General features: G+C 45.8%; 2 protein-coding genes across 2 annotated transcripts in view; both read left to right on the top strand.

Moving 5' to 3' along the window:
* ERGIC1 (endoplasmic reticulum-golgi intermediate compartment 1) overlaps positions 1–3,200 on the top strand; it is a 104,131-nt gene extending 100,931 nt beyond the window's left edge. The window contains 1 exon segment of the mRNA XM_045999762.1: positions 1,254–3,200. Coding sequence (XP_045855718.1) covers positions 1,254–1,361 — 108 coding nt within the window. The 3' untranslated portion in view covers positions 1,362–3,200.
* A 7,033-nt stretch (positions 3,201–10,233) lies between these two features.
* On the top strand, positions 10,234–18,518 carry RPL26L1 (ribosomal protein L26 like 1). Its single transcript, XM_046001167.1, has 6 exons — positions 10,234–10,393; positions 10,597–10,773; positions 13,516–13,632; positions 15,348–15,534; positions 17,157–17,296; positions 18,197–18,518. The coding sequence occupies exons 1-6, from the start codon at positions 10,382–10,384 to the stop codon at positions 18,323–18,325; spliced, it is 762 nt and encodes a 253-aa protein (XP_045857123.1). The 5' UTR covers positions 10,234–10,381; the 3' UTR covers positions 18,326–18,518.
* The last annotated feature ends 5,765 nt before the right edge of the window (positions 18,519–24,283 follow it).

Raw genomic sequence — 24,283 nt, 5'->3', positions numbered from 1 at the left:
GCCTGAGAAGCGGCAGAGTGTCGTGCTTAGAGTGCAGACTCCGGAGTTTTGAACTCTCAGTTCGACCACTAATTACTGTGGCATCAGACCAAGCAGCTCAATGTCCCTGGGCCTCAGTAGCCTTGGCTGTCACATATGAAGAAGAGTAGGGCTTGTGAGGGTTGGCCTGGGGATTCAGGAGGGAGGTGGGAGGGACGAAGCCCTCCAGCCCTGCCTGGCACAGAGAAAGTGCTGTGTGAGCTCTGTTTTGTCATATAGGAAGTCATGAGCTACAGACATGCCACAGGTGACATTCCTCGTCATCCCCCCTACTCCAGCAGTTCTTCACTGGGGGGTGGTTTTCACCTCCAGGGGACATGTGACAGCGTCTGGAGACATTGGGGTTGTCACGACAAGAGGGAAAGGCTCCTCCTGGCATCTCCTGGGCGGAGGCATGAAGTGCATTCATCTAAGTACCGCGGCACACAGGACAGCCCTCCTGTGGCCATGAATTTTCTGGTCCCCAAAACAAATAGAGCCATAAGAAGGTCTGCTCTAACACGAGCTCTCTGGTAGCATGAGGCCCCCCATGCTCTGTAGCACTTGCCTTGGTTGTAAGTTTGCATTTGTCGGTATGGTCATTTGGTTACTACCCGGCCCCCTGCTACAGTGCACGCTTGGGAGTGAGAGGTTTATTTCTCGCTCCAGTCCCTCCAGGCTGGTGCTGCCTCTTCAGCCCCTCCCAGATCTCTGTCACAGGCCTGGCCCTGTCAGATCTGGGTTCAAGTCCCAGGATTGCCACTTCCCGGCTGTGTGACCTTGGGCCAGTGCCACTGCCTTTCTGAACCTCCACTCCTTCGTCTGCAAGCGGGATTGTAAAACTCTGCTAAGTTTAGAGTGGACGTTGAGACCACAGACTCCAGGGTGAAGACATAGTGAGTTCAAGTCACAGCTCTGCTGCTTCCTGTGTGAACTTACTTACCTAACGAAACCCCTGTTTCCTCGCCTATGAAATGGGTCTAATAATCCCTTCCCCGTTTGGGTTAATAAGGGATTTAAAGGAGCTGATAATAATTATTTTTATTATTAGTGAATTCACCCACCAGTAAGTGGATTTTTTGTTTCATTTTGTTTTTTGAGGCCTGAGTATATTCTTGACCCCATTAGTTATGGGGCAGAGTGTCTGAACTTGTCAAGCTCATCATCTTGTGATCTGGGAGGGGCCTGGCCTGGCCCTCCATCCAGCTCTGACCTCTGACCTCCCCCCCTTTCAGATCTGTGCCATCATCGGTGGGACCTTCACTGTGGCTGGCATTCTGGACTCCTGTATCTTCACAGCCTCGGAGGCCTGGAAGAAGATCCAGCTGGGCAAGATGCATTGACGACCCAGCCGGCCCCATGGCCAAGGACCCAGGGAGACCGCCAGCCCTACTTCCGGCGCCCTGGCTCCTCCTGCCCTCTTATCTGGCCCAGGATCTGGCTGCATCCCAAAGTGGGGGTGGGAGGAGGTAGGGGGTGGCTCACGGTTTTGCAGCTACCTCTTTTTCCCATCTTTAATTTTAGGTGAATTACATTGCCTGAAGTTGTGGTGCCCCAGGGAGGTCCCCTTCCTGGGAAGCCCCAAGACCAGAGTCAGGCAGGGTGGGTTCGGGGATATTGGGGACCATTCCCAGGAGGGTTGCAGTCCCTTCCTTCTTAGGGGAACAGCCCAGAATTCATGTTGACCAGCTCTCAGCCAGGCTTTGACAATCTTGAAGCTCCCACCATTTGGATGCACCAGTCCCTTGGTTTCTCCCCTGGGCAACCAGCCCGGAGACCAGGGCTCTCTGCTTTGGGTCACGCTGCCCAAAGGTGCCTGCACTCGGCACCTTCAAAAAAGGATGGAACTTCCCAGGCAAGCCCCTGAGATGTGGCACCGAAGAGAGAACCCTCGCTTTGGCTCTGTCCCTTCTTACCCATCCCAGAGCCTGGGCTCAAGTCCCTCACCCACACCCATTTCTTTTTCTTCTGAGAAGCAGATGCCCAGTTGTTGGGTAGCAGCGGCGGAGACTCGGGTCTGCCCATTGGAAACTGGGTGGGTGGCGAGTCCCCCTTCCTCTCTTCCCCTTGTTTCTCTGCACCACCACCCCACCAATGTGCCTCAGCCCCTGTGCTGTGTGGCAAGAGCATCTCTTGGTGGAGGGGCTGGTTTTAACTGGGGAGTCATTCTTTGAACACCAGACATGGTTCATGCACTTATATCCAGACAGAAAGCATCCTTCTCTGTAGCCCTAAGATAATCATGTCTTACCACCTGCCACACAGTTGCCATCAACTGGCAAGGCTTTTGGTGGGGGGTAGCAAAGCAGACCAGTTCTTCTCCTTTCTTTGGACAGCTATCTTCCAGACTCCCGAGGGGTGCACAGTGTTTGGACTTCTCTGCAGCTCCCTTATGGCCTGTTCGCCATTGAGCTCCCCCATCAGGGGCCACCCACCAACACAACATGTTTCTGGTCCCTAGGGCAGCTCCATGGTCTCCCCCACTTGCTCCTGAGCTGGGTCCCTCCCCTGCTGCTGACCCTCATCCTTCCCCTCTTTAGTCCTGAAAGGGAGCGGCCATGGTCCAGGCATGAATTCCACCCAGGGAATTTTAGGTATGCCCTTGTGTCCCGAGGAGAGAGCCGCCTGCCTCTTTTCCATTTATATCAAGATTGTTTGCATACTTTTGTAATTAAGGGGAGTGTCTGGTAGAAGTTTTTAAATTATCTATATGGATAGCTCAAGTCTCTGCCATTTGTAATTTTTGGCTCTGGATTGCAATTAGAAAAGTGTCCCATTCTGCATACTAGTTGACTGATGTTGTGAGTGTAAACTGCATTTGATTGTCTCTGGTATCTGTGGCCACTTGGATGGATTTTTTTTTTTTTTCTTTTCCATATTCTGTTCCCTAGTTACTGAAAGGAGTCTCTTTGGTATGTGGATGCCTGCACCTGTAGAGGGGTTGGCAGGGTGGGGCGGGGAAATGTGTGGCATGCACATGAGTTGAAATTCTACTTTTACGCTTTTTCAAAAAAAAAATACAAAAAACAAAAACAAACTCTTGAGGACATGGGGGATGTCAGTTTCCTATGGAAGAGACACCTCTGACTTGTTATTCTTATAAACAGTCTCAAGGGGGAAAAATGATTTAGTTCTTTCCCCCCTCCTTGGGCTCAAATAGATTAAAAGGCTGATTTTCAGAAGTATTGCTGTGTATTTCTTTCTACTTGATTGAGGCTGGCTGGCCTCGAGGCTGGGATCATAGTCAGAAGAGAATTTAATTTTAGAGGAGAAAAATTGAGAAATGTGGAAATGATCTGTGAGGATGATCAGAAAGTCAAGACCTCTTAGAGCCAGCCCTTCCTTTCTTGAATCCCAACAGAATATGCCTGGATCTGCCAGCTTCTAGCTGTGTGGGCCCAGGCCAGGTCCTTGCCACTCAGTGCCCCCTTTCTTTCTCAGGTGAAAATGGGGAGCATAATAAAACAGTCTCACAGGGCTGTTGTCAAAATCAAATCTATAATATGTGCAAGTAACACCTACTGGCTCAGAACAAGTTCATGTATGCAGAAAAGGGTTATGTGGCAAATCTTCAAAAAGGTAATTGTTCCATATAGGTATTCTGAAATAGGATCTACTCTCTTGAGAACAGGGATGACATGTTTTCCCACAGCTTTGAACCAAGGGCTGCTTAAATGAAAAGTGTTTCGTAAACTCTTCTCGACTTCCAAGGATCTGGCATTCCTTGTTCAGGCTTCAGCTCAGCAAAGGGAGACCACCATCAGCTATGAGAAGGAGAATGTACAGAGCTATTTAACATCCTGCTGTCCAGTCCTTCAAGGCCCTTGCCTGGAACAGCACAAATGTGGGTCATTCATCAGGGGTGAATGTGAGAGTGAACCAGTCTGCAAGAAACTCTTCACTGATTCTCCCCATTCTCTCCTTAGCATCCTGATACTAGAGTTACCGTGACCTTTAGAGCTAGAGGTCAAGATAATATGTCTACTGGTAGTCAAGCATGTGTTCCCAAACCTGCTTATGCCAGCTGTGCTTTATGCTGTAGCATTGTGATTTAGCTAACCAGTGAAATGGGATTGAAAAATGAAGGATTTTGGTCCAACTGAATTGCATACTTTGCAGAGACCTGATAATGGTGAGTTGCAACCCCTTCCCCAAAATGCTCCCGAATTAGATATGAGCTGAAAAGACTTGGAGCAGGGGCAGGGAGTGGTGCAGGGGGGATGTCCTTGAGGATTCCACATTCATGTGGAGAAGGTCTCGGTTCTCACTCCACATTAAAGTCACCCAAAACTGGAACTCTCCGGTTGGCTTATGTAAGGACGAGGGTTTATGCAAGGAAAGTGAAGAAGAACCCCCGACAGTTTCTCAATGAAAAACCCTCACCTCAAAGAGTCAAAAGATGGGTGAATGTTTGTTTGTTTGTTTTTAAGGACTTTATTTATTTATTTGACAGAGAGAGCTCACAAGTAGATGGAGAGGCAGGCGGGGGTGGGGGTGGGGGGAGCAGGCTCCCCACCGAGCAAAGCCCGATGCAGGGCTCAATCCTAGGACCCTGGAATCATGACCCAAGCTGAAGGCAAAGGTTTTAACCCACTGAGCCACCCAGGCACCCCTGGGTGAATGTTTTTAAGTGGACATAAAACGTTTAAGATACGTGCCATTTTTATGATTTCTCTGTTAAACCAATTCTTTCGATTGTCTAAGCAGGAGCAGATTATGACGTTTTTGTGTAAGAGGATTTCTCAATCAGGGATTATAGCACAAACTCATAGAGGCGGTGGTCAGAGGTCAGGGACTGTGCTGGGTCAGGCAGTGGCAAGGGGTTGCAGTCACACAGGAGGGGAAGTTACAGAGATGTATCAGGGAAGAGAGCATCTCAAGTCTTGCAGCCCATACTGCTTGGTAGGGGGCAGGGGGGAGGTACCACAGAACAGGTGTGTAGCTTGGGAAGAAGTGGGATGTAGCAGTCGCCCTTATAAGGGACAGCTGTCGTTCGTTTTTATTACTATATGTCACAGACTCGTTTTTGACTCTTGCCAGAAACAAAGAGACACATTTTCTCAGTGAGGCAGGCCACCGCTGGTCCTAATCCCTCCTTAAGAAATTGACTCATTAGCGGCTCCAGGAGATAGCTGCCGTGGTCCAGGAATGTGAGAGGGGGACTGTGTGAAGGAGAACATTCCCCCAAGACCTTATTCCCTCCCCAGCAGTTGTCTTTGGCCAGTCATGTAGTGATGAGGTCATGCACTTGACTCTGACCAAAATAAGTTATTATTATCTTCACTCTTGTAGAAGTAGCTACCAACGGTTGGGCATTCTCCACACGCCAGGCAAGGAGTGATTGTTCAGGCCTGATCTTTCCCAGTCCTCACAGCCATCCTACCCTCCCCGGTGGGTATTCCCTCCTTTTTTCAAAGGTCAAAACAGATTAGTAACTTTTCTCCATCACACAGCCAGCAGGTGGTAAAGTTGGAATTCAAACTCATGTCCACCTGACCCCAGGGTTATGAAGAATTGTATGGTTCTGCCTCAGTCCCCAAGAGCATCTTACCCACCTCCAAAGAGGGGAACTGATCCCCACCCCACAAAAAAGGGGAAATTGAAAGTGGTGAGGGTACTTTTGTTTTTGTTTTCTTCCTTTTGTTTTTGTTTTCTTCTTTTTAATAAGCCTGCAAGGGAAGTTAAAAATGTAAGGCCCTTAAAACATTTTAATTACACAAATGATACATGCTCACGGCCCCATCGGAGGAAAATCGGAAAAGAGCAAAAAAGGAAAAATTAAAGTGGGCCCTGATTCCGCTAATCAGAGGTAATCATTAACATTGTAGTGATATCCTTCCATAAACAAAATGCGATCGTGCTATTAATATTATTATTATTATAATGTTATTACTAGTTTACTCTTCAGCACAATAGACCTCATCCTATATCAATGACTATGGGTCTCGTCGTTATCTTTATTGGCTGCAAGATAACAATAAGCATATTGAGTAGCTAATGGTGGATCGTGTTCATCCTCTGCTCCCGTCTCATTCAGAACCTATTTGGGGCACTTGGCTGGCTCAGTCAGTAGAGCGTGTGACTCTTGATCTCAGGGTGATGAGTTCAAGCCCCATACTGGATGTGGAGCCTACTTAAAAAAAAAAAAAATTAAAAACAAAATCATTCAGAACCTGCTTTGTTTTGTTTTGTTTTCTTAAAGATTTATTTACTTGAGAGCACGCAAGAGCGCCGGCATGGGGGTAGGTAGGGACAAAGGGAGAGAGAGAGAGAATCATGGAGCAGACTCCCTGCTGAGCAGGGAGCTGGAGTTGGGGTTCAATCTCATGACCCTGAAATCATGACCTGAGCCAAAATTAAGAGTGGGACATTTAACTGACTGAGCCACCCAGGCGCCCCACAGAACCTATTTTTTTCACCAGTAAAATGAACAATTCAGAGGATTGTTTACCAGATTAAATAATGTGACATTTGTAAAACTTAGCACAATGCCTGACATTAAGTGCTCAGCCAAGTAAGATTAGCCATTACTATTCATTAATTTCTACCATTTATTAAGTGCTGACTTTGTGCCAGATATCATGCTAGGGGTTCATTTAATCCTGGCACCAAACCAATGAGGTAAATACTATTTTCTGATGACGTAAGTGAATAACCAAGAGGCTAAATATCTTACCCAAAGCTAGTGATGGAGATCCAAACCCAGGCAATGAGAATCAGGGCTCCCATATTTCCCAATATACCACCTTCTGCCTCAGAGACATGGAAATATTCCCCAGGTATTTCCTCTGTGCTACCACTGTCCTCAGCCCCTGAGTTCTGTACCAGTTGCTGTGCATGCCTCTAAGGGTGGACATGAGGCAAAACAGTAGCCGATCCCACCAAGGCCTCATTAGAGTGACTCTCAAGATCTTAACTGATTATGTCATTGCACCTGTCTTCATTTTACTGAGTGAGGGGTGTAAAGAAACACCTCCCTGTGGAGCGCCTGGGTGGCTCACGGGGTTAAGCCTCTTCCTTCAGCTCAGGTCATGATCTTAGGGTCCTGGGATCAAACCCAGCATTGGGCTCTCTGCTCAGCAGGGAGCCTGCTCCTCTCTCTGTCTCCCTGTTTCTCTGCCTACTTGTGATCTCTCTCTCTCTCTGTCAAATAAATAAAATCTTAAAAAAAAAAAGAAAGAAAGAAAGAAAGAAACATACCCTGGGAGATCAGGAACATAACTTGATTATCCTGGGTTGTAATGGTCTGTCTTCATGGTGACCTATAATACTGTGAGTTTAATGTGTACAAAGTTGAGCTGATACACTCACGTATTGCAAAATGACTGCCTTAGTGGCTTAATTTACATTTCCATCACCTCCACAATTGCCATTTCTTTTTTGTGGTGAAGACATTTAAGATCCTCCTTTCTTACGCTTCTCGCCCACCCCCCAACCTCCTCACTCTGGGAGCCTGACGGCCTTTCGGTTGGTATTGCCTCAACAAGTTTCACACGGCTTACCCTGCTGCCATAGCTCCTCCAAACAGCCGAGGTGTTGGCCATTGTTCCTGAGTCTGAGAGCCAGAAGTTTCCAAACACTGCGCTGCGCGGGGGCGGGGGCGGTTCTGGAATGAGACCTAAAATAGGACCCAGCAGCTTCAGGGACCATGGCAGATGTCCGGGTTCATCATGAGTATGAGCAAATGCTGGTGTTTAACAAGTGTATCACCATATTCCTGAAGACACTAATAAACGGAGAGCAGGGGCCCTGCCTGAGTCTGGCCAGACAAGCTCCCCTCTGAATTTCAGGGTGTCCTTCTGTTAACTGAGCACCACAAAGTGTTCTGTCTGATATGTGCCACAAAGTAGGAGCTCGATACATATGAACTGAATGAATGAATCAATTCTTTCGATAAATGAGTCGATCCCACACTGGGAGTCTCCCGCACAGCCAGATCTTTCACTCCCAGTAGCCTGATTAGCCTGTTTAGTCCGTGGGGGCGGTGGCCGCGCCTAGGGGCGGTCTTCCCGTGAGGGGAGGCGGAGCCCGGATACGACTGGGCGGGGCGCGGCGGGCACTCGTAGGGCCCCGGCCAGAGAGGGCAGACTCCGGAGGGCAGATTCTGGAGGGCAGGGCAGACTCGGGAGGGCAGGGCAGGGCAGGGCAGGGTAGGGTAGGGTAGGGCAGACTCGGGAAGGCAGGGCAGGGCAGGGTAGGGTAGGGTAGGGCAGGGCAGACTCGGGAAGGCAGGGCAGGGTAGGGCAGGGCAGACTCGGGAGGGCAGGGTAGGGTAGGGCAGGGCAGACTCCCGAGTGCAGGGCCGACTCAGGAGGGCAGGGCAGGGCAGCACTAGCCTGCAGGTGAGATCCTGCTGCAGAAGCTCGGTGGGTTCCCCCACACCCCGCACCCCGCAAGGTGTGCGGAATGTGTTTACATCAAACAGAAAACTTACAGGTTGTGTCACTGGGAGTTAATAGCCAAGGTCTGAAAGTGAAGACTCACGGATGTGAGGCTCCAATTTAGGGCTGTCCTGGAGCAAGCCCCTCTTCTTTCATTAGGAATAACGGCTTACTGTAAGTGAATTCTAAACACTCCCAACGGACTAACTCATTTAACCCTCATAATAACTGTATGAGTCACCTGCTAAGATCATCCCCATTTCACAGATAAGAAAACAGGTTCAGAAACATGGAGGCACCTCCTCAACATCCAGCCACCTGAAGAGGCACTTGGGTCCAGGTCTGATTCTACAACCCCAGCTCTCCCCAGTGATATGGGAAACAAAGGCAGAAGAAAAATTATTAAATTTCCTCACTACTCACAGCTCACCGACAAGTCTTTAAAACAGGCAGAGTGACTTTTCTCTAGGGACTCAATTGCCTTGATGTTAATACTTTGCTAAGGGCAAAATGCAACCTTAGCCCTACCCCCAGGATCCTGTAAGTTTACTTTAACGTATAAAAATTCCTTTGGAAACTTCCTTTATCTCTACCTCCCCCCTGCCCCACCCACCCAAGATGTGTGTTGGTAATCATTCCCCAAGCATACGGCCCACTATATACAGCTGAAGGGTCTCATGACTAAGCTTTTATTGGACAAAAAATGACCTTTTCCCCATAATATCTAGCCCCCTCAAGGTCCTGGTAAACTTGCTTCCAAAATTCTTTTTTTTCTTTTTTTTAAGATTTTATTTATTTATTTGACAGACAGAGATCACAAGTAGGCAGAGAAGCAGGCAGAGAGGAAGGAAGAAGCAGGCTCCCTGCTGAGCAGAGAGCCTGATGTGGGGGTTGATCCCAGGACCCTGGGATAATGACCTGAACCAAAGGCAGAGGCTTTAACCCACTGATCCTCCCAGGTGCCCTGCTTCCAAAATTCTTTAGAGACTTATGCTATCCCTGACCCCCTCCAAACTTGAAAGGTTATAATCCGCCGTTCCTCACGACTCCAGCGCAGCTCTTTTTGTCCATGGGTCCTGTCCTTGTGCTTTAATAAAATCACCTTTTTGCACCAAAGACATCTCAAGAATTCTTTCTTGGCTCTTGGCTTGGAACCCCAACCTTTTTGCTACATCACCCAGAAGGACTAAAAAACTGGGGGAAAGTTTTGCAAGACCAGGTTGTTGGTTCTCACAACCTCCAAACATTGTTGCACCTCAAAATCTTTGGGTGGGCGGGAGGAGGGGAGGGCTTGCTTTAAAACCTGGACCTATCACTGCCTGGTTTCATAGGACTGTGATGGATCACAAAAATTTGCATTTTGAACAAGCTTCTCTGATTTTGAAGGAGCAAGTCAGCGGACTGCGTTTGGATCATCATGAATGCCCAAAGCATCCAACAACTAACATTTCACAGCTAGATCACCTCAGGGGAGGGTAATAAGAGGCAAAGAAAGAGTTTGGAATAATAAAGAGATTCTGGTGAGCCTATTTTAAAAACACTAGTAGGTCTCTAGTGCAGGCCCTAGAGAAGTATGCCTCTTCTCTTCAGCGGTGTCAACTCTTCGTGGGTCCTAGCGGGACCCAGGAAGCCCCACAGCGCTGAAACGGCCCCGTTGGAATGAGGTGCTGCGATCCCACCCCAACTCGCAGGGGGCGCCACTCAGTCTCGCTCCGACGGGAAAGGGGGCTCCGCTTCCTTTCTACGCTTGCGCTGCAAGGAAGCCCTCACTTCCGGCCTTGCGCGTTCAGAGCCTGAACCTAACGGGTGCAAAAGGTGAGTAGAGATTGGTGTTTTGTCCGAGTGAGAAGCTCTCCGCCCTGTGGATCCTTCCCCCACGTGCTGGGAAGATCTCTTTGCGTGACTTCCGACCCGGCATTCTTGTCCTGCTCGAATCTTCCTCCCACAGTCTGCCTCGAGGTCCCAGTGCGGACCCTCTTCCCATGGCCCCTCTGGTCAGGCAGGCACTCCCAAGCTTGCCTTACTCTGTAGCATCCAGACCCTTCGCTTCCCGGATTCCCCTCCTTCAGTCACCTCCTCCCGAGGCCACCTCCCGCAGAGTCCCTGTGCAGCGATGGGGAGGAGTGTCTTAGGTGGTGAGCAGGCCCTGGTACCTAGCTGAGCACCCTCCCCCTCCTTCCCACGCCTCTCTTTGCAGACGGTCAGCATGAAGTTCAACCCCTTCGTTACCTCGGACCGCAGCAAAAACCGCAAACGCCACTTCAATGCGCCCTCACACGTGCGCAGGAAGATCATGCCTTCGCCACTCTTCAAGGAGCTGTGGCAAAAGTACAACGTCCGCTCCATGCCCATCCGCAAGGACGACGAGGTCCAGGTTGGTCTCCCTCAGGCTCTCGTTACCCAGCTGCGTGTCGCTCTGGTACCGCCTAAGAATGCCCTGTGTTCTAGGACATAGGGAAGTCGTAGACTCTCATGCCCTCAGGACCCTGGCAAATACTGTTACCCTGCAGATGTATCAGACCAGAGATGGAGCCCACAGCCACCAGTGTGCCTACCCGGCTTAACTGAGAGCTTTCAGATGCAATCCCTTAGTAATAATGATTGTTTAAGAAAAAATCGTATACAGCCAAGCAAAACTTTGCTTTTCGATTTAGTCCCCTGGCCGCAAGTTTCCCAGGCATTGCTCAGGGTGACTCTTGGAACCAGAATCTCCAGGAGAAAGTGCCATGATAAGAGTAATGTTTCCCTAGTATTGGGTTTAGTAGGGGCTGAGCATTGGGTGCTACTGGATTTGGCAGAGAGACTAGGGAAGCAGCAAGTCGGAGGCATGAACTTATGAAAGAGAATGATCCTTGTGAGAAAGTGAAGCTGCCTTGTTCTTCCTAGAGCTTCGGATGTGTGGTAAGAAAGAGAGAGTGAGGGATGACTGAAATCGAGGGGGTAGATTAACTCCTTGAAGTAGTATTTAAGGGACCAGGCACTGTTCCAGACACCAGCAGTAAGCAGGACTGACAAAGCACCTGTTGCCATGGAGCTCAACATTTTAGAGCAGGGATTCCCAGCCTCAGCGCTGTTGACATTTTGGATAGGATAGTTCTCTGTTGTGGGGAGCTTTCCTGTGCATGGTAGGATGTTTAGTTGCATTCCTAACCTCTCCCCACTAGATGCCTGTAGTACCGCCTCACATTTGTGACAAACAAATATTTCCAAGTGCTGTCAAATGTCTCGGGGGGCCAAATTCACTTGCCCCCTTCCCCTAATTGAGAACCATTGTTTTAGAGAATGAAATGGGTAAGGCTACGGAATTTGGGGTATCTTCCAGGGCACTGGGATATTTTGAAGCTTCGAGGAACATTTTGAGGAGAAGCTTGAAACCAGGGGATAATTTGGCCTGAGGGAATGACAGGAATAGAGTGGGAAGAATAGTTGAGAGGTATGCTCAACAGTTGCAACTTCTCTTCCGGGTCCTTCCCATCAGACATGTTCTAGAATGGGGGAATTGCAAATGCATAGAAGGTAGGCAAATTAAAAAAGAGATGTTGGCTGATGGCAAGAAAAATAGCAACTGGAAAGCTCATGCCTCATTTAAAGAAAATTGTGCTGTACCTTCAGCCCACGCTACCATGGGAAATGCAGGCTCCCTATTGTCAGATTCTTGATTTTGCAAGAAAACTGGAAAGTTTAGATTCTCTTCCAGGCCTCCCATTTCCTTTCAGCTACTACTACAGAGTAGTTGCTGCCCTACTCGAAAGTGTACTCAAAAGAGTTGCCTACACTTCCTCACCTCCGCATTTATGCCTAGACCCTCTCCAGTCTGATCTGTATCTCACTACCTAATAGAAGGCTGCTTTTGCCTGAGATCACCAGTAACCTATTTGTGACTAAATCCAGTGGACACATCTTGGTCTCATGCTTGACTTTTTCAGCAGCATTTGGAATAGGTAGCACTGCCTTCTTGAAATAGTCTGGCTTTTTAGTTTCCGTGACTATTCAGGCTCAGTTTACTTTTGACTTCTCAGATTCCCTTGCTGGTCTCCTCTGATATCTGAATGCTGGAGTTTGTCAGGGTGTGCACATGGTCTAACATCTCATCCTGCATACATTGCCTCCCTGGGTGATAATACCTATTCCAAGATCTAAATGTCTGCCCTGTGCTAACAACTCCCTCTTTTATATCCCCAGCCCAAACCACTTTCCAGAGCACAGGCCTGTAGATCTACAGGGCTGAAGGTACAGCACAATTTTCTTTAAATGAGGCAAGAGCTTTCCAGTTGCTATTTTTCTTGCCATCAGCCAACATCTCTTTTTTAATTTGCCTACCTTCTATGCATTTGCAATTCCCCCATTCTAGAACATGTCTGATGGGAAGGAACATCTTTATTTAAAAACCTCATAGTCATCTCAAGCTTTCAGTCTGGGAGTACTCTTGACTGGAACTCTGCTCCTGTTTCTAATCTGCTTTTCCTCCCATCTTTCACACTTCAGTAAGCAACACTTTTTCACTTGCTTGTGTCATAAACCTTTCAGTTCTCCCTAATGTCTCTCTCTTCCTAACCCATGTCTAATCTCTTACTTAATTTTATTGATTCTATCTCTAAAATAAGTCTTAATTCTGACCATTTCTTTACTTTTTCAGTTTATTTCAAGACACTCCAGCTTTCACTCTTACCCTGGTCAGGCATTCTTCACAGAGGGGCATTTTTTTGCAGATTAGATTCTGCTTACAACCTATCACTGGTGCTTGACTGCTTACTATAAATCTAAAATCATTGACAACAAGGTCCCATGTGCCCCAGTCCTGGTCTGCTTGCCCAGCCTCGTTTCAGCCTGTTATGTCCCCACATACTCTGTACTTCAGACACACTGGCCTTTTCGGGTCCTTAAATATGCTTTGATCTTTCCTCCCTCAGGGTCTTTGCCCAGAAGGCTCCCTTTGTCTGGAGTGCTCTTCCTTCTCCCCTTTACCTGACTCCTCATTTTCAAATGTTATCTTAAATGTCAGTTCCCCAGAAAAGCCTTCCCAGATACATTAATCAGCATGGTATCATTACGCCTTCTATTTATATTTGCTTCCTGGCTGTGAATACAATTTGATTTTATTTCTTTTTAAACTGAGGCATACTGGGTCCATCTTCAGCTGCTGGAGCTCGTCTTCCTCCCGACCATGTACCCCGACATCCGCCTGTGCCAGCACCTGTCTGCGCTCACCCTGCTCCCTGAGTCCGGGATCCAGGTGTGGTTCTAGAACAGGCGTGCCAAGTCAGGGCATCACAGCTGGAAATACTTTCAACCTTCAGCCAGCCTAGAGCTTTGACTACACCACTCTGTTCGTGAAACTGAAGCAAAATGATTGAAGTCCCAGCTGCCTTTTGAGATAATGTGAACTGCCCGCTGCATCTCAACAGGGCTGGAGAGGGCATCTCTGCCCTAGCTCTCAAGGTTAGAATTTTAAAACCTATTCTCTGTAGACACTAATTGAAAGTTGGACTCATGAGAGGAACACGTCTTTTCTGCCTTTGGTAACTCTTGAGGATTCTTGGCAAGTTCAGGATAAGCTCAGAGGAGCCATGACTGACAGCCAAGGAGACACACATCAGAATTCTGTCCTTTCTGGCTTCTATATTAAGGCCACATCAAGGTCCTCCTTGATGAGGGCTTGCCAGCTCTCTGGCCTGTGAAGCTCCTTCAGTTTTTGCTGGTGAACCTTTACTCTCACTTAGTTCTTCTTTCTCTGCAGCACACTGCTCCCCCACCCCCTGAAATTGCGGCATTTATTTTGACTTGTGCACCTCCAGATCAGCACATTCATTTCGGTTTGAATTCCTGCTCCTTCTTGCCAGTTCTCTTATTTTTGGGGTTGGTTTTTTAGAACTCATCTTCTTTGCAAGGACACTTCAGCTTGGCCCAGTTTCGCCTTGTGCTCGGCAGCTCCCTCCTTTCCGTGCTTCCTCCAAGATGGTATGCTTAACTTTCTCTAAGCCATCTCCTTCATCCTCATCCTGTGCCCAGGAGTGACTGCTTTTTAATGCGGCCTGTCATCTTTACATTCATTTGTAGCTCCGGTTATTCTGTATCCGGATTATTTCAAGAGTCCTTGCCTCTAGCTTCTCAATTTTTTACAGATTACTGTCTTTAGAAATCTGTAGTAGCCTCCAGTTGCTATCAAATGATGGAAGCCTTTTGGTTTCTGTCCCAGACGACTGAATGATCCCTCTAGCTAGAAGGGCAGTTTTGCAGATCTTATGGTCAACCGTGCACAATGTATGTCTGTCCCAGAGCCACTCCTTTCCGTTTCCGAACCAGATGAATACCATTCTCTTTCAAAACACTTGTGATCTCCACTCCACCCCCTTCTGTAGTCTGAAACTTTCTGTAATCATGATTTTTGTACCTGTTACTTCAGTCACTCCAACATTCCCCTTAGCTCTTGTTATTGTACTCCTGTACAACATTAGTGAATTATTAAATGATTCCACAAATGAAAAATAAATAAAACTGAGGCATGATTTACATATAGTAAAGTGCACAGTTGAGTTTTGGCAGATGAAAAGCCATGTAGCCATCACCATAGTTATGATCCAGTAAGTTTCTGTGTGCCCTATTCCAGTTATTTGCATGTTTTTTGGTTAACTGCTTGTTACATTACAGTAAGATGAAGCCAGAGAATTTCTCTTTTTTTGTTGCATGACCTCAGTGACCTCATCTCTGGTGAATTCATTATCTTTACTGTAAACAGCTTCCATCCCTCTGTTCCACTGAAAGCACACTAGCCATGATCACCAGTGACCAGCTTGTCACATTTGTTCCTTTATCCTTCCTCTAGATGACCATTCCTTGGCATTTGACATTCTTTCCTTGGCTGTCATGCCCACATTCCCCCAGTTACCCATTTTCTGTGGCCACTTCAGTCTTCCTTATAAGCTTTTCCAAAATGTTGGCTTTTCTCAGATTTCTACAGTCTGCTCTCATACCACAAGGTCCCTGAACAAAATCAGGCTCCGAGTTGCCATCTTTGGAGGACTCCCAGGTCTTCGTTGCCGACCCACTTGGTCTTCCAGCTGTGATTGGAATTCTGCACTAGAAGATCATGAAACACCTCAAATTCAGCATGGTCCCAACTATACTGTTTTCTCCTAAAATGTTTCTTCTGGGGCACCTGGGTGGCTCAGTGGGTTAAGCCCCTGCCTTCAGCTCAGGTCACAATCTCAGGGTCATGAGATTGAGCCCCACATTGGGCTCTCCACCCAAAAGGGAACCTGCTTTCCCCTCTCTCTCTGCCTGCCTTTGCCTACCTGTGATCTCTGTCAAATAAGTAAATAAAATCTTAAAAAAATAAAAAAATGTTTCTTCCTCCATGTTCCATGCCTTTGGAAAGGCATATCCATCCATCCAGTTGCTCAGCCAGACTCTAGATACCGCCTTTGCCTCTTCTCCTTCCCCTTTCCAGGCCAGCCGGGTTAGTCTTGTCCTAGCCCTCTCGTCACTGGGTCTAGTGTTTGTCCAGTTCTCTTTAAATCAGGGCGTTCCTTTGGACTCAATTTATTAATCTCTTTCTTCAGTCTTGAAGATGTTGGTCAAGAGGGGCTTTTTCACACACTTTTCCATGTAAGAGTCTCTGGTCATAGAGAGTGGTGGATTTTCAGTGACACGTGGCTGTTCTCTATTTAACCTGAAAATCACCTTAGTAAGTAAGCTGAACAATCTAAATAGACATTTTAGGAGTGTTGAGATTGTCTAGTGTTTTATATGCGGTATTTCCTTTATGTTTCTTAAAATCAGCATCAGCTCTCTTGTGGCTCCTGTTGAATAGGCTTGTGCCTTCAGGGAAACCGTACTCTAGTTGGTCTTAAATAGTGTTGGAGTGTGAGTAAGATTTTTAGTATGTGAGAAGAGCCCAAGAGATTTTAATTTAACATTTTAATTTTTTTCTGACTGTAAAATATTTGTGTTAATTATAGAAATCTTGAAATTTGGGGGCACCTGGGTAGTAGCTCAGTCAGTTGAGTATCTGATTCTTGATCTCAGCTGAGGTCTTGATTGCAAGGTTGTGAGTTCAAGCCCCACACTGAAAAAGAAATTTTGAAATTTGGAAGAATAATACATTTCTTTAAAAGTCATCCGTAATCCTACTTCCTGGCAACAGTTATTGACACTTAGATACATTTCCATCCCATTGTGTTATATGCCATATACCTGAAACATATGCATACAACATTCACACTATATTTCATATAAAGCTTTGTTTTCTTTTTTTTTTCCCCTAAAGGTCCTATCATGAGCATTTTCCTAGGTCATAAGTTATTTTTTGGAGGCACAGATTTTAAGTGGTTGCAGGAGGGTCTCAGTTGAATATCTTTAACCATCCTCCATTTAATCCCTTGAAAATGATTATATTTTTTCTTTCTTAAATTTTACTTCCTTTTATTTAACTGAGATAGAATTGATATATAAGACTGTTAGTTTTGAGTGTGCAGTGGTTATACTTTTTTACTCTCAGGACTAGTTCTGTGGTGGCTATTCTAGTTCAAGGAATTTTTTGTTTCAGATAAGAAAAATTCAGGTGAAGAATTTTCACCTAACTTAGAACAATACAAACCAGATTTATAGCCAAAAAATAGCTGACTTTTGACTGTTAGGGTTAATCTGCTTTTGTGCAAAAAGTTTTCTGTTAGTCTGTGTATTCCTGATAATTAGTTTCCTCACTGTGACATTCACATGTTAGATTGGGGGGAAATTCTCTTCTGTGTTTTCTCTTAGGTGGTTCGAGGACCTACAAAGGTCAGCAAATTGGCAGGGTAGTCCAGGTGTACAGAAAGAAATATGTCATCTACATCAAGCAGGTACAGCGTGAGAAAGCTAATGGTACAACTGTCCATGTGGGCATTCACCCCAGCAAGGTATGGCCTGGGACCAAGCAGTGTTAGCAGCTGTGTAGCTGCTTCTAGACGGAGGTCAGGCAGGCTTGATCAATTCTTTGGCCTAGTGATACCTTCAAGGACCCAGATTCTTTTCTTGTCTGGTTTGTCATCCTTGGTGAAGGCTCTGTGTTTGAGCAGGTTGCAAGAGGGTTCCAGGTATTGTGGGCATCACTTTGTTACTGGGTGATGTCCAGGGGGAGAAGAGAGACCATCTATTCCTGTGGCCCTCACACCCACCTGGTGGAATAGGCTGTTCTTCATTTGCACTCCTATTTCATGCACTGTATTATAGGGTCTTTCTCCTCCACACTTTGAGGTAGGGGCCGAGTGGTGAGGATCTTTCTTATCCTTACGATCTATGATCCAGTAACTGGTCGGAATGCAGATGTTTAAAAAACAACGTATTTTGCTGACCAAAGGGTGATAGATGAACGAGAAACATGTTGGTAGTATAATTTTCCCAGCCTAAACAATATTTGATATCACTAAACTATCTAACTGGTTCTCTTAGGAGTTAGGGGTAGGAGGGTGGGTAGCAGAAGGAACCCAAACTGCTATTGTTTGGAAAAGCTCTTCGGTAGAAAATAATTATAAGTTCTTTCCTTAAAAAAAAAAAAAAAAGATCAAGGGGTGTCTGGGTGGCTCAGTGGGTTAAAGCCTCTGCCTTCAGCTCAGGTCATGATCTCAGGGTCCTGGGATCGAGCCCCGCATCCGGCTCTCCGCTCAGCGGGGAGCCTGCTTCCTCCTCTCTCTGCCCGTTTCTCTGCCTACTTGTGATCTCTGTCTGTCAAATAAATGAATAAAATCTTAAAAACAAAAACAAAAACAAAAAATGGGGTTTAAAAAAAAATAAAGATCTATTTTCTTACTCTAAAACAGGTGGTTATCACCAGGCTAAAGCTGGACAAAGATCGGAAAAAAATTCTCGAATGCAAAGCCAAATCTCGACAGGTCGGAAAAGAGAAAGGCAAATATAAGGAAGAACTTATTGAGAAAATGCAGGAGTGAACATAACCTGTTGTGCAAGCATGGTTTACCTGTAGACCTTTAGCCTTGTGTGTGTTTCTTAGAAACTTTTCAAGATGTCTGCCAAACATTTACTCTTTTTCCTGTTTTGCTGTTGATAATGTTGCTTTGTAAATCCGCTTTTGCTGTTTTGATTAATAATTTTTATGAACAACAGTTGAAAAGGTTTCTTAATTCCAAGGGGAATTTGCATTGTTTTATAGATAAAGTTCATCTTACTATAAATCCCTTGTTGCCATTCTTTCCTATGTTTAATGTACTGAGGAGCAGAATAGCAGTGGTAGGATGACTCTCTCCCTACCTGGACCCTCATGCTGATGGGGTGGTTAGGACAGGGCTCTGGTCCCTAATTCAGGGGTTTGTCCCACTCGGAGGTAGTCATGATGTAAACTGGCACTTACAGGACCTCACTGAGTGGCTGGTGCTGCTCTGCACACCTGTCTCAAGTCTGATGGATTACTCCCTGGGCCCTTGCTTCTCGCTTGTGCTCCAGCCCAACCAAGTGACATGCAGCTCCTTGACCAGGTTGCCCTTCCCAAGGTCTTGACTTTGCAAGTGCATATCCAAATGACTGAAACGTCCTTCCTCTCACCTGGAGCTAGCTGAGGAAACTGATGACAGCCTGGAGTCCAGCAAGATTTGGTTCACAGGCAGATTATGTTTGTCCTTCTGTTTTCATAATTTTACTAGGTCAGTTTCCAACATTTAAAAGTTGAGGGATTTCACAGAGAAATGCAGATCTTGTTTCATCCGGTTACATGGGGCCCTGATCTGACACAGCATCTGTTGTGTGGAGCTCAGAGACTGACTGCTCCCCATCCAGTCTGCACCACTCCTGCCCAACTTGCCGGGCCCCCACTTGGCATCTTGAGTTTTAGACTCCAGATTGAACTGCAACCACCCTAATGTGAGTTTGCTCCTTAGGGAGTTAGAGAGACTACACCAGGTGTTGTTATACAAAGGAAAGTTTATTTGCAGCAAATAAGATCACAGGGAATAGCTTCCAAGTCTGTGACTCCCCAAGTAGAGGTGAATAGTTTTGTTTGTTTGTTTGTTTTTAGGGTTACAATGAATATTCAGAAAGGGGAGTTTTCTTCATTATACATAGAGGTGGGCGTAAGGTTGTGCACAGGTCTTAAGGAAACATACCTATGCAAGCATTGTATGTTAATAAGGTTTGTTCTCCTTGGGTGGGGATTTTAACATTATAATGAAGCAGAGGTAGCTGTTGGGCAAGGAGGAGGGCTATGGGCTAGCTCTGAGAGCCAATATAAACTGGTTTGGGTCTTGGGCTCCTTATCTGAGGGAAGGAATGAAGGGCCTTGCTTACCTTTGAAACAGCCCTGGGAGATTTATTATTTCTGATATGGTTAAGCCATTTCCTGGTTTAGTAGAATCTATTTTTGCATTCTCTTTGTTCCCTTAAAATCCTTAACTGTTGAGGTTTTGTTTTTCTCTGTAATTCTGACACCTAGGAAGTTCTGCAAGAAGCATGCTAGAGCTAGAGCCAGTTAGGCATAGGTCATGGAAAATAGCTGGGCCTTAAATGACTTCTTTTTGTTTTTCTGGGGACCCCTAACTCTTTCTGCTTACGTAACTTCTAGTTACCGTTCAGGATTTAGCCCCAGATCCACATCCAAAATCCTCCCCTGGGGCACCTGGGTGGCTCATACGAGTTAGTGTCTGACTCTTGATTTCAGCTCAGGTCTCAGGCTCACAGTTGTGAGTTCAAGCCCCACAGTGGGCTCCACACTGGGCTTGGAGGCTACTCAAAGCAAAAAAGAAAAAAAAAAGTAAATAAAATCCTCCCTTGCCTCGGTGATAAATTATTGATTAAAATTCATAAATGATGAAAATGCATAAAATTATAAAATGGCTTTTATGGCTCTCTAGTGGCCTGACACATTGGAGTTTCTTAGTAAATGTTGATTGAATCTGTTATTTCCCATTTTGCCTGATGAAGAAAAATGAGCCTAGATTAATTGTCCAGATCCCAGAGAACACAAGAGATAGAGTCAAGATTTGAACCCCGGCCTGACTGCATCAAAGACCACCCACATCCCACTTTGGCCGTCTATCGGTGGTGTTCCTTCTTTCCCCCTTTCAGTCCTGTTCCGGAGTCTGGCAAGAGGCTGGACACCTGTGGGCAGCAAGAAAAACCTATATGTCTGCAGCAGTAGGGCTGCTTAGAAAAGCATTGTCACCATCTCTGCCACAGGATAGTCATAGCCTTTGCACAAGTTAACTTCCTCTGAGCTTCCCTTCTCCCACAAGTAAATCGAACAGTTAATACCTGTGCTGTCTTGCTGTCTCATGGAGAATGGCAGGATCAAATCAGCTCTTCCTGAGGACTGGAAAATCCGAGTGTACAAATGCTAATATTGCTATTGCTTACTGGTATTTCCAATTCTGACATGAATTTTGCGCTGAAAGAAGTACTAATTTTTCACATACACAAAAAAACCAATGGAATCACAAACCACAAAGTTCAATCTGCTTTCTCTGATTTGAGGGCATTGATGTAAGAGTAGGCAGAATGAGTGCTCGCTTCAGCAGCACATATACTAAGAGTAGGCAGAAGGATACTGTCTTGGCTCTGAAGCCAGAGGGATCTGGATTCAAATTCTGCTTTGGTTTTGGGTCATTTTTAATGAGCTTGTTTCCCTATCTAGGTAAGAAGGTAAAAATGCTTCTCTTGGTGAAAATGCCTACCAAATGTAAAAACTAAAGTAATGGTCCACCAGACTCTCCTGACTTTAGGAGTCACTCTGATGCTTGCTAGTATTAGTCTCCGCCCTGTGGATTGGTGGTGATTCCCTGACGCAGTAATTCTGGAGAGAGACCTCTTCGAATCTTGAGTGCATGTATATTTCTGATGTGTCTCTTATGTGAGGCTTATAACCAGTTAACTTTGGGAAATTGTGGATTACGATACATGTAAAGTAGGGGCAGCTGGGTGACTCAGTTGGTTAAGCATCTTACTCTTAATTTTGCCTCTAGTCATGACCTCAGGGTCTTGAGATGGAGCCCCAAGTTGGGCTCGCTCTGGGCGCAGAGCCTGTTTGGAATTCTCTCTCTCCCTTTCTCTCTGTCCCTCTCGCCCCTCGCTCTCTCTTTCTGTCTCTGTCTCAAAAAACAAAAAAAAAAGTATATGTACATGCAGCATGTAAAGTAGGTGCGTGTTATCTTTAGCAGTCTAGTGAGTAGGTAAATAGGTCTATAGTTTGTTTTTTCTCATTTTGAGTTTTATCTTGATTCGCAACACACAATTTAGTATCCCAAAAGTTGCATAAAAGTTGAGTTTCACACTGCATTAAATTTATAGTAAGGATGACATATTCTGAGAGCCTGGTCTGGGCCCTAGGCTCCAGCCATTATTCTCATCAATAAACTTAAATTATTATGTTTCCTGGCAGTCAGACTTGGCTTATTTTCAGCAACTTATTCAGTACAAAAGATAGATAAGAGATTTGAGAACTGTAATCCCCACCACCAGCCCTCACAGGAAACCAGAACCTACCCGACTACACAAAGTGAGCCAGGTTAGTCACCGTGTGTGGTCAAGGGCAGGAGCTCAGCATCATACAGGAGTTCTAATCCCATCTCTGTCAGTTTCTGGCTGCGTGACCTCCAGCAAATTGCTTAACCTCTGGCCCTCAGTTCTGTCATTTAGAAGATGGAAATAAAAAGAGTGCCTACTTCATAGAGTTGTCAGACTTGATTTAATACTTGAGATACTGCATGTGAAGCACAGAGCTGGTCAAATTTTAACTACTGTCTTCTAGATGAGATTGGCAGGGAGTTTGTCTGCAAGAGCAGAGGTAAAAGTTTTTCTCAGGAGTTCAGATAAACCCTGGTTCTTGGCCTTTTTTGGGGTATGTGTGTATGTTTTTAAGATTTTACTTTTAAGTAATCACTACACCCAACGTGGAGCTCAAACTCACGACCCCAAGATCAAGAGTCAAATGCTCTACCAACTGAGCCAGCCAGGCTCTTCAAATACTAGTTGTTGAATGAAGGGGAGGATTTAAGGGCAGTAGTATTGTGTTTGGGCTGCAGCAAGAAATAGGGACTGGAGAATGCCAGATGGGTGGGTCGGCCCGTCAGGGTTCAGGCCCAAGGATTTTAGCATGTTTCCCAGAATGACTTTGAATTAAGCAGTTTCCTACTAACCTTTTCATTGAGTTTGCTGATGTCCACTCACTTGAGTGAGTTCCCTGTGCTATATTGGAAAGCCTCCAGACTTTTACACTTCAGATAACTGCTTCTGAATGTCTGCTTTCGTACTGCACTCAGGCATGAGATAAGCAGCAACAGAGCTCTCGGTGTAGTTGGGCACACAAGTAATTGAATATAGTAAGAACCGGGCAGAACCCTGCTAACCAAGAGTCTACCACACTCTGCTGATACTATGGACTTTGAGTACTTCCCATCTGGTGGGTTGTGTTTTTGTTCATTCTTCTGTTAAATTGGTTTGTTTTTTTTTTTTTTTAAAGATTTTATTTATTTATTTGACAGAGAGAGAGATTACAAGTAGGCAGAGAGGCAGACAGAGAGAGAGGAGGAAGCAGGCTCCCTGCGGAGCAGAGAGCCCGATGCGGGGCTCGATCCCAGGACCCTGAGATCATGACCTGAGCCAAAGGCAGCGGCTTAATCCACTGAGCCACCCAGGCGCCCCTAGTTTGTTTTTTTTTTAAAGTAATACTTACGTATGGTAAGATTAAAAAGTTACACAGTGAAAAGTAGGTTTCCTTGTTACTGTGATTCTTGGTTACTGAGCTCTGCCCAGAAGCAGTCACTGTTTCCAGTTCCTTTTGTATCCTTCCAGAAATATTCTATTCATGTATGACTGGGTACTTACTAAAAGTCTGATCCATGAAGTCTTCATGAGAAAGGCAGGTCATCCAACTGTAAACAGTTTTGTAATATAAAGTTGAGTTATGGCTTGAACACCATAATTACAATATAAATATACAGATAGGGGTGCCTGGGTGGCTCAGTGGGTTAAGCCTCTGCCTTCAGCTCAGGTCATGATCTCAGGGTCCTGGGATCGAGCCCCGTATCGGGCTCTCTGCTTGGCAGGGAGCCTGCTTCCTCCCCTCTCTGGCTGCTGCTCTGCCTACTTGTGATCTCTCTCTCTCTCTCTCTCTCTCAATCTGTAAAAAAGAAAAAAATAAATAAATATACAGATATATTAAGTAAAATATTCTTTGGCCTCGAGAAATAGCTAAGTCAACCATCGTAGCCTACCCCAAGCAGGAGAGCAGCTAGTTCTAAAATAGGCTTTCAGAGGTTTCATCTTCTGAATTAGATGTCTCTGTCTTGTTAAGTTGTGTATAATTTAGGGTTTTTTGGTTGACTTGTCTGAAATTGGCAGTATGGCTTAGTGGGAAGAACAGGAGCCATGAAGACCTACATTTATAACTTTTTCAAGAGATTTTATTTGAGAGACCACGCATGTGCAAGCGCAAGAGCAAGGGGTAGGAGGAGAGGGAGAAGCAGACCCCCTGCTGAGCAGGGAGCCTGATGTGGGACTCAATCCCAGGACCCGGGGATCATGACCTGAGTCAAAAGGCAGATGCTTAACCAACTGAGCCACCCAGGTGCCCGAAGACCTATATTTAGATCCCAGTTCTGTTACTTAAAACGGACTTTGGGCAAGTTACAAACCTGAGCCTCTCTTTCCTAATATGTAAAATGGATTTACTAAGATCATAATAGGTGGTGTGAATATTGAATGAGAGATAAAGCACATGGTTCTGTGGCATATGGTGGCCACTCAAGAAATGAATGGCGGTCAGCTACAGGGCATGTTCCATACATATGTGCTGAACAAATGAGTTGTAAAGCATGCTGGAGCTTTCAGCTTCTCTAGTAACTTCCAGGCTTCCAGATCAGTTTGGAAAGGAGCTTTAGGACTCCATGGCTTTTGTGACTCTG

The sequence above is a fragment of the Meles meles genome, chromosome 3, assembly GCF_922984935.1.
Source record: "Meles meles chromosome 3, mMelMel3.1 paternal haplotype, whole genome shotgun sequence".
Classification (NCBI taxonomy): Eukaryota; Metazoa; Chordata; class Mammalia; order Carnivora; family Mustelidae; genus Meles; species Meles meles.
Note: the sequence above shows the minus strand (reverse complement) of the source record. Positions and strands in the feature narration are given on the sequence as shown.

What these genes read in the sequence shown, in the direction of transcription:
- RPL26L1 (XM_046001167.1), top strand. An exon ending in TCCCTGAGTCCGGGATCCAG is followed by an intron (nt 13,633 to 15,347) that starts GTGTGGTTCTAG and finishes GGCTTTTCTCAG; the next exon opens with ATTTCTACAGTCTGCTCTCA. An exon ending in CAACTATACTGTTTTCTCCT is followed by an intron (nt 15,535 to 17,156) that starts AAAATGTTTCTT and finishes GTTTTCTCTTAG; the next exon opens with GTGGTTCGAGGACCTACAAA.